Source organism: Anomaloglossus baeobatrachus, chromosome 10 (assembly GCF_048569485.1).
Source record: "Anomaloglossus baeobatrachus isolate aAnoBae1 chromosome 10, aAnoBae1.hap1, whole genome shotgun sequence".
NCBI lineage: Eukaryota > Metazoa > Chordata > Amphibia > Anura > Aromobatidae > Anomaloglossus > Anomaloglossus baeobatrachus.
Window position 1 is genome coordinate 15,547,141 of NC_134362.1, and position 10,000 is coordinate 15,557,140.

The 10,000-nt window shown below is 43.5% G+C and overlaps 1 protein-coding gene and 1 long non-coding RNA gene across 4 annotated transcripts in view; one reads left to right on the forward strand and one right to left on the reverse strand.

The window, feature by feature from the left end:
* FGF4 (fibroblast growth factor 4) overlaps window positions 1-1,509 on the reverse strand; it is a 14,925-nt gene extending 13,416 nt beyond the window's left edge. Inside the window, exon 1 of the mRNA XM_075325488.1 lies at window positions 1,008-1,509. Within this exon, the coding sequence (XP_075181603.1) occupies window positions 1,008-1,305 (298 nt within the window). The 5' untranslated portion in view covers window positions 1,306-1,509. The remainder of the gene's footprint in view (window positions 1-1,007) is intronic.
* The window catches only part of LOC142254623 (uncharacterized), a 253,831-nt gene that overhangs the window by 72,272 nt on the left and 171,559 nt on the right, over window positions 1-10,000 (forward strand). The window lies entirely within an intron of this gene.

Consider the following 10,000-nt stretch of genomic DNA (forward strand, 5'->3'; position numbering starts at 1 on the left):
GCTGCTACCAATACATATAATACTACTGCGCTGCTACCAATACGTATAATACTACGGCGATACTACCAATACATATAACAGTACCAAGCTGCTACCAATACATATAATACAACTGCGCTGCCGCCAATACATATAATACTGCCACGCTGCTACCAATACATATAATACTGCCACGCTGCTACCAATACATATAATACCACCGCACTGCTACCAATACATAGAATACCACCGCACTGCTACCTATACATATAACTCAATGTAACTTTCTAATTAAAGGTGTAATCCAACTTGGAAATGTGACATTTTTGCAGACTTTAATACCCTTTTAAGTTGTTTTTTTTTCCCACTCCAGAAGCCAATAAAATCAAAACATTACACTTTTATGCATGAAAAATAAAACCGAATCCGTAAAAACCTGCAGCCATCTGCATTATATCTGATAAACGTGTATGGCGACATTCTATATAAGAGGATACTTTTTATTGTTTTTTTCATGTTTTTAGTTTCATCAGAGGCATTTATTACATGGGCACCGTATGGCGGCACACAGAGGACTGATGCTGCTGTAATATCGGTATGTGTTTAGCTTTGCTGTGGTCGTACAGACATCACGGATGTTTAGCCCTTAAAAAAAAAACGTCCTGAGTGACGAGTGTTACCCGATTCCCCAGAGTATTTCTGTCCGTCCGTGGTGCAAGCGCCGGTGCCGCACCTGACGTCTGCCATTATCACGGCTTCTTAAACCTTCTAAATAAATGCAAGACCACCGGGAGCCCCCCTGACACACACTGAGGATCACATGTAACTGACACTAATCTGCCGCCTGCAACCAAGCACAACTCAATCCGGCGGCGGCATTAAGTGTCACCTCCCTGTCACTGCATTGTGCAATTATTAGGCAAATTTCCCCTCCAGTTATCAGAAAGCCCCCCTAATCTATTTGGCCAGGACACAGCAGCACAGAGGATTTCAGGTCTACTTGGAAAAAAAACCAACCAAGTACTCACTGTTTCGGTTTTCATTGTGCGTCCCATTTATTCTGCCATCCGGTAACACTTGAATATGGAAGCCAATGCCCACGTTGCAGTAAAGACGCCGCAGCCTCTTGATCCCCAGCAAATAGTCACTTTCCCGGTTTGCGTCTTTCCTCTCTCCGGGGATCCTAGACATTGACCTAGAAAATAGGGTCTCCCAATGTCGGTCCTGGGTATCGTTCCTCTGGGAGGTGAGTAGCGGCACGCAGTGCACCATGCCCGAAACCAGCACCAAGAGCAAGATTGGCACAAGGGCCGATTGAACAGTCATCCTGATCAACGTGGGCACACGTGGTTTAAGGAGTCAATTGCTCTAAAAATACCTCAACTCCAGCTCCACTTATACTTAGATCAAAGAAACCAACTGCTTAGCTCAAAGGGAGGAGTGGTCTTCTGAGCTCCCGAGGAGTCTTCTGCAAAAAAGGGGGCTTGACTCCTGCAAAGTTTATTCGAACTTGATCTCAACTTGTCTTTAGCTGCTGGAGACTTGTCTGAAGTGTTGATCTTCTCCCACAGCTCAGCCATAGCACTTCAGCTCTGACCAAGATATTTATATCCCCCTCTGCTCATCCCAGTACGAGCTGACAGACCAGTGACTGCACTGGAGGGAGAGTCTCCGAGACACGGGGGGTCATTGCCCTCAGACGGGCAGGAAGACCCCATTCCTCCTGGAGCTGGGCACTTACAATATGACGTATGAGTGACCTCGCTGCAAGGGGCATATTCACGGGAACCCATGGGTACCGGGTGATGAGTAATTCTGGACAGGGGCGTAACTATTGTACCGAGACCCCCTGGAGCTCACATCATTGCACTTGATAGTCCGGGGTCCATTGCGTTACAATCCTGCGTCTGATTCCAGATGATCAGTTCATCATAGAACATGTAACAATCCTATGCACACTCAGATTTTGCAGGACTTTTTTTTAAGCAAATGCCCTCCAAAATCCTCCTCAAAAATGTAAAAAAATTTTCCCTTTCACAGGTACTGGAAAAGTTTTTTTGAGTACTTTTTTCCCTTTTGATTAAGGCCTGGTGTAAAACAAAAAAAATAAATAAAAAAATTATGTATAAATATTATAGTGTGTGTGTGTGATATATATATATAGATATGTGTATGTGTGTGTGTGTATATATATATATATATATATATATATATATATATTTATATATTAGTGTGTATATGTATGTATACTGTATATGTGTGTGTGTGTTTATATATATATATATATATATATATAGCTATATGTGTGTGTGTGTGTGTGTGTGTGTATATATATATATATATATATATATATATATATATATATATATATATATATATATATAGTGTGTATATGTATGTATACTGTATATGTGTGTGTGTTATATATATGTATATAAATATATTGTATATGTATATAATTATATATATGGCATTTCTGTAAAGGAGATCCCAATCGGGTAGGGAACCTATGGCTTGCGAGCCAGATGTGGCTCTTTTTGATGGCTGCATCTGGCTTGCAGATAAATCTTTAATAAAAAAATACCGTATTTTCCGGTTTGGAAAATGCACTTTTTCCCCAAAAAACTGGGGGGAAAATCGGTGGTGCTTCTTACAAACCGCATATGGCTTACCGAGTCGGCAGTTGGCAGGACCGGCGATACGGCAAGCTCGTGGGGTGAGCACCATTGATCTGCCGGCAAACTGCAGGCTGCTTTGAATCTCCCACAGTTGACGAGATCGACTACAAGAAAATGGCCACAGAGGCGGCGCATGCACAGATAGGACTCCCTGGCCATTTTCTTGCAGTCCATCACATTGATCTGCACATGCGCCGTAGCCATTTTCTTGAAGTCAGTCTCGTCAACTGCAGGAGGAGATTTAAAGCAGCGTGCCGGCAGATCAATGACCTCCACTGCTGCAACACCCCACGAGCCCGCAGCAGTATCGCTGACCCTCCGCACATTGACCCTCCTCCGTACCCGCAGTATCGCCAATCCTGCCTCATGGGACCTTCTGAGCCGCTCCCCCCTGGTGAGTATGGCTCTCACAGACTTACATTTTAAAAAATGTGGCGTTCATGGCTCTCTCAGCCAAAAGTGTTTCCCGACCCCTGTCCTAATGAAATCTGCTCTAAATTAGCTGCTGACCAATCAAAAGGCCAAAAAAATGTTCAAAAATAAAAAAAAACAAACCTTCCCTAAAAAAAAAACAACTTGCCGTTTTTTTTTTACTGCCTCAAAAAACTTTGCAAAAAAACCCAAAACAGCTTAAATGTCACCTTTTGGGGGGGGGGAATCCAAAATAGTTTGTCTGATTTATCACATAGTTTCTAATGTGTTTTCTGCACCAAAATCAGCGTGGAAGTGTAAATCTGTTCCCTTTTCCACACGCAGATTTGCAAATCACAATGTTCAAAGACAAAAAATTACGGCAATTTCGAATGAGATGGAAACTACAGAAGACCGGCCTGCAGGGAACGGCAATACTTTGTATGATAAGAAAAAGCGCAACAGATCGCACAGTGCTGAATAACCCAGACATCCTGACCTAGATCTAGTAGTGGAAGGGAGCGGAGCACTCTCTGTATTGATTCTCCCTGTAGATGAGCCTATTGAGCGTTCTGGATTATTGGTTGCCGGATTAACAGAAGTACAGTGTAGACGGCCATGTAGATGAGGGCTGAAGAGCTTTCCACCCTTAAACCCTATATATTAATTGATCTACAATAAAACCTATTGCTGTGCAGTTTATGGCTGCGGGAATTTCATCCCGGGGAGACGCAATCCACAAGTGTTTGCTTTAAAGTCATCCCGAAACTCAGGGAAACTACTTGCCTTGAGCAAGATTGCAGAATGCGGAGGTGTGAAGACCCTGAGACTTCCCCAAATGCATCACCGTGCAATCCACAATGGCCGGCCTCTAAACAGGGTATTGTCAGCCTCACAGTTTTTTGGGGAAGGGGGGGGAGCCATTTTTTTTTTTTTTTTTTTTTTTTTTTATTATTTGCTTGAATTTTGTCATTTTGGGGTTTTTTTTCCCGCCAAAATCCAGCTTTGTGCAATTTTTATCCAGTAAGTGTGGGTTCACACGGTGCATTTGTTTTGCTGTGGATTTTTAAAATCATTGAAATTAATGAATTTTTGCCTTTTCCCTGCTCTTAAAGGGATGCTGTCAACCTATGGCAGTATTAGTACAGGTGTATAGACGCTTGTCCCCAATATATATGACACCCTTGTTTTTGTAGGGATCCGATATATCAGCCATGAGAAATAGTGTAGTAGCCATATGCCAACCCAGCTTACAAAACCGGCAAAAACTGCGGTAAAAACAGAGATACATAAAATGTATTTATTTTCTGGGGGTTCTTTTTGCATTTCTTTATTCTCTGCTACATCTGTGTCGTTTTTTAATATTTCATCTATAATAAGAAATGTTGACTAGTGATGAGCGAACGGACCACGAAATGAGCAGGTCGGATGCTGCGATGGGAGCGGCTTGTGTACCCAAGTATAATGGAAGTCAACGGGAGAAACTCCAGCATTTTTGCAGAAGATCTTCCAGTAAAATGCTCAAGTTTCCCATTGACTCGCATTATACTCAGCACACAAGATGAGCTTCTCTGAGGGTCCGACCTGCTCGTTTCGAGTACAGAGCACCCGAGCATGGTAGTGCTCACTCATCACTAGTTACCAGTACTGAGCACCCGAGCATGGTAGTGCCCACTCATCACTAGTTACAAGAACTGAGCACCCGAGCATGGTAGTGCCCGCTCATCACTAGTTACCAGTACTGAGCACCCGAGCATGGTAGTGCTCACTCATCACTAGTTACAAGAACTGAGCACCCGAGCATGGTAGTGCCCGCTCATCACTAGTTACCAGTACTGAGCACCCGAGCATGGTAGTGCTCACTCATCACTAGTTACCAGTACTGAGCACCCGAGCATGGTAGTGCCCGCTCATCACTAGTTACCAGTACAGAGCACCCGAGAATGGTAGTGCTCACTCATCACTAGTTACGAGTACTGAGCACCCGAGAATGGTAGTGCTCACTCATCACTAATTACCAGTACTGAGCACCCGAGCATGGTAGTGCCCACTCATCACTAGTTACCAGTACTGAGCACCCGAGCATGGTAGTGCCTGCTCATCACTAGTTACTAGTACTGAGCACCCAAGCATGGTAGTGCCCGCTCATCACTAGTTACCAGTACCGAGCACCCGAGAATGGTAGTGCCTGCTCATCACTAGGTACAAGTACCGAGCACCCGAGAATGGTAGTGCCTGCTCATCACTAGGTACAAGTACAGAGCACCCGAGCATGGTAGTGCCCGCTCATCACTAGTTACCAGTACTGAGCACCCGAGCATGGTAGTGCCCGCTCATCACTAGTTACCAGTACTGAGCACCCGAGCATGGTAGTGCCCGCTCATCACTAATGTTGAGCGATCAACCACCTTCTATCAGTCCCACCCACTCGTACTTTCCTTCAGGGGGTCCACACCTGCCTTCCTGTGTCCATTGCTTGCTCTGTTTTGGTGGATGACCCCCATGCCTTTTCTCCTCCACTTGCATAAATAAATACTTGTTGTTGTAGGGACAATGGGCTGTAATTTTGTAGAAATGATGGCGGCAGCTGCCGTGTGCTCAATTCACAGGGACGATTACAATAATTGATTGGATTTACACGTAGGAGACCTCGCCTCTATGCGCAATTCATGATGGGGAGATCGGTGCTGAAAAGTAGTAACCTAAAAAAAAAAATCAGGTGCAATGCAGAAATGGAAAACTAATCTGGAAAATTGAGAATAAAATGGTTGACAGGCAAGAAGACAAGAGAAAAGGAATCTGAAGAAAGCGGCATTTGTGGGGTCTTCCCTTTATAGTTTGGCACCGTGCTAGGATCAGCCCTAATTTGGACTCCCGCCCTGGGCTCACCCAGGTGCCCATTTTCCATGTACTGTACGGGATCTATCTGTGATTGTCACGGAGACAACATGTTCCCATAAGAGTCCGTGTCTGTTCACATGTCCATGTTTTATCACAGACCAATTGTCAGTGCAGAAAAAACACGTTGCCATGTCCAATATTGACCCAAGCCTATGGCTCCGTGAAAATCACACATTGCCGTTCACCTGCAGCCGATATCACACGGGAATGGATCGGAGAAGTTTTGCACTTTTTTCTTCTCTATAGTTATATATTCGGTTCCCACCCTGTGGTGTCTGGTGTCACGGCACATACCCTGACCAGTGGCCTCTCATGAGGAGGTATACGTGTGGCAGGTTGAATTCCGAATCAGATTTTGTGTCCATAAATGGCCACCATCTCTCTAAAGTCTATACATGCACTGTGCTCTTCTTCTATTACCACTTTACACCCAGGACAGATCATGGATAAGATCGAATAGGTTCCTTCTGGGTCATCCTATAAGAGATCATAGATAAGATCTAATACATTCCTTCTGGATCATCCTATAAGAGATCATAGATAAGATCTAATACGTTCCTTCTGGATCATCCTATAAGAGATCATGGATAAGATCTAATAGGTTCCTTCTGGGTCATCCTATAAGAGATCATGGATAAGATCTAATAGGTTCCTTCTGGGTCATCCTATAAGAGATCATGGATAAGATCTAATAGGTTCCTTCTGGATCATCCTATAAGAGATCATAGATAAGATCTAATACGTTCCTTCTGGATCATCCTATAAGAGATCATGGATAAGATCTAATAGGTTCCTTCTGGGTCATCCTATAAGAGATCATGGATAAGATCTAATAGGTTCCTTCTGGATCATCCTATAATAGATCATGGATAAGATCTAATAGGTTCCTTCTGGATCATCCTATAAGAGATCATGGATAAGATCTAATAGGTTCCTTCTGGATCATCCTATAAGAGATCATGGATAAGATCTAATAGGTTCCTTCTGGGTCATCCTATAAGAGATCATGGATAAGATCTAATAGGTTCCTTCTGGATCATCCTATAAGAGATCATAGATAAGATCTAATACGTTCCTTCTGGATCATCCTATAAGAGATCATGGATAAGATCTAATAGGTTCCTTCTGGGTCATCCTATAAGAGATCATGGATAAGATCTAATAGGTTCCTTCTGGATCATCCTATAATAGATCATGGATAAGATCTAATAGGTTCCTTCTGGATCATCCTATAAGAGATCATGGATAAGATCTAATAGGTCCCTTCTGGATCATCCTATAAGAGATCATGGATAAGATCGAATAGGTTCCTTCTGGATCATCCTATAAGAGATCATGGATAAGATCTAATAGGCTCCTTCTGGATCATCCTATAAGAGATCATGGATAAGATCTAATAGGTTCCTTCTGGATCGTCCTATAAAAGATTTACCCAAGAAATTGGGACCAAGTAGCACGGTCTTCTACTAGATTTTTGTGGCCTCCCTTTATGTTAGAGCCTGACAGTCCCTTGTAGTCGTGTTGGATCCTCTTGGTCTTGGAGTTTACATGGACCTACAACCATGATGGTTTTCACAACCTGCACAAAACCAACGTGTCAGCGTTTGGTGACCAAACTCATTTCCACGTATGAAACCTTGTGGTCACTTTTGGCCCTTTATTAGACCTATATCGTCTTCTCAGTCAATTTTTGGTAACCATATGCTCTAGATATTGAGCCGGGTTACCAGGGCGGGTCGGCCCGTAGGAATGTAACTTTGATCTTTTCTTGATTGCTGAGGAAGGGGGGAGCATTTACTTGTCCATCTGAAAGTATCACTTGGACAAAACATGAGGCCTTTTTATGTTTTAATTTATCTGGGTGAAAGCAAACACGAAGGTTCCTCCTTTATCTCATATTCCAGGAGCCCGGCATGTCAGACTTTCTCACGTTCACGTCTGGGTGATTCTCTATTAGCTGAAGGCGCAGACCCCGGGAGAAGGGGCTTGGCAGGAATGTGGGCCGCTCTGGAGGGCTGAACCCCAAGGAGCTTTGGTGGGACTGAGGAGGCCTCCTTGTCTCAGGTCCGTTGCCTTTCTAAGTGCTGCCCATCAGTCGGACATATGCACACAAACCGTTGCTCTATTTGATCTCGGTGCACTGTATAGATCCGTGCGCTTGTAAGCTCCCGTCCAGATAAAAAACCTTATTATCTCCATCCATGTAGTGATGACACATGTCCGGGGCAGCGAAGTATTGCAGAACCAGGCACAATGGTCTACGGCGTCTATCAAAGGCCCCTAATAACAGAGAAAGCCGAATCAAAGGAGGCCAATTTCACGTTACTTGTGATGCTCCGACATTCCTTAACTATTAGACAAGTGAACATATAAAAAAGGTATTTTGTTTCTCTTCTTGTCTAAAGATATCCTTGTTTTGTCGGCTTTTTTGGGGGCCGTCGAGCCTTCGTTTACGGGTTTTCTGAAAAGACGTGAACAACTAATATCACTGGAGGTTTCTCCAAATTCGCCACCTCTTTTCTTGACTTTTGCGTTTTCAGAATGATTCTCCCCATCCTGAGCAGCGTCTTCAGTACTTGGTTGAGCCCTTCTGGCTGTTACGACCTGCCGCAGACATGATGCATTGCCAGACTCCGGCTTCTGCCAGCGTTCCTAAGGAATCGTAAGATACAATTATACTGAAAGATATTGGTGAACGATTGTTCTTAAGAACGATTGTTTCACGATCTATCAGTGTAAACTGGTTGCTGATCACCCAATAAATGAGCAAAACGCAGCGTAAAAATTCATCGTTTTCAGCGGTGCATCATCCTGTGTAAAGTTGCACTGCTGAGATCCAAGTCAGGGATCCAGTATAGATCAGTACAGATCACTCACTGCATATAATTTCTTAGTCTGCCTGTGTAAAGGTTCCATATGATGATGTCATGTCTTTGGAAGCTTCTGATAGGTTTATTGGCAACATCTGAGTTAAATAGAGACACACCTGTGGATGTATCTTAATGCACACATGAAACACAATGCTTCTTTGTGTAGCATCATGGGAAAGTCAAAAGAAATCAGCCAAGATCTCCGGAAGAGAATTGTGGACTTGCACAAGTCTGGTTCATCCTTGGATGCAATTTCCAGATACCTGGAGGTTACTTACTCATCTGTACAAACAATTATACGCAAGTACAAACAACATGGGAATGTCCAGCCATCATACCGCTCAGGAAGGAGACGGGCTTTGTATACCAGAGATGAACGTGCTTTGGTCAGACATGTGCATATCAATCCAAGAATAAAAGCAAAAGACCTTGTGAAGATGCTGGTGGAAGCTGGTAAGATTGTGTCATTATCCACAGTGAAACAAGTACTGTATTAATATGGACTGAAAGGTCACTCTGCCAGGAAGAAGCCATTACTCCAAAAGAAACAGAAAAAGCTACATTAATGTTTGAAAATGCACACAGGAACAAAGACCTTCATTTTTGAAGACATGTCCTGTGATCTGACAAAACTAAAATTGAACTGTTTGGCCATAATGACCATTGTTATATTTGAAGGAAAAACGGAGACGCTTTGAAGCCTGAGACAACCATCCCAACTGTGACACACGGGGGCGGCAGCATCATGTTGGGGGGTTGTTTTACTGCAGGAGGGACTGGTGCACTTCACAAAATAGATGGCATCATGAGGAAAGAAGATTATGTGGCAATACTGAAGAACATCTCAAGACATCAGCCAGGAACTTAAAGCTTTGGTGGAAATGGGTCTCCCCAATGGACAATGACCTGAAGCTACTGCCAAACTGGATACAAAGTGGCTTAAGGAGAACAAACTCAATGTTTTGGAGTGGCCATCACAAAGCCCTGATCTCAATCCTATTGAAAATTTATGGGCAAAGCTGAAAAGGCCGGTGTGAGCGGTGACCTCCAAACACGGCTCAGCTACACCAGATCTGTCAAAAGCAATCGACCCAAATTCCACCAAATATTGTGAGACGCTTGTGGAAGGATCCAAAATGTTTCACCCAAGTCACACAGTGT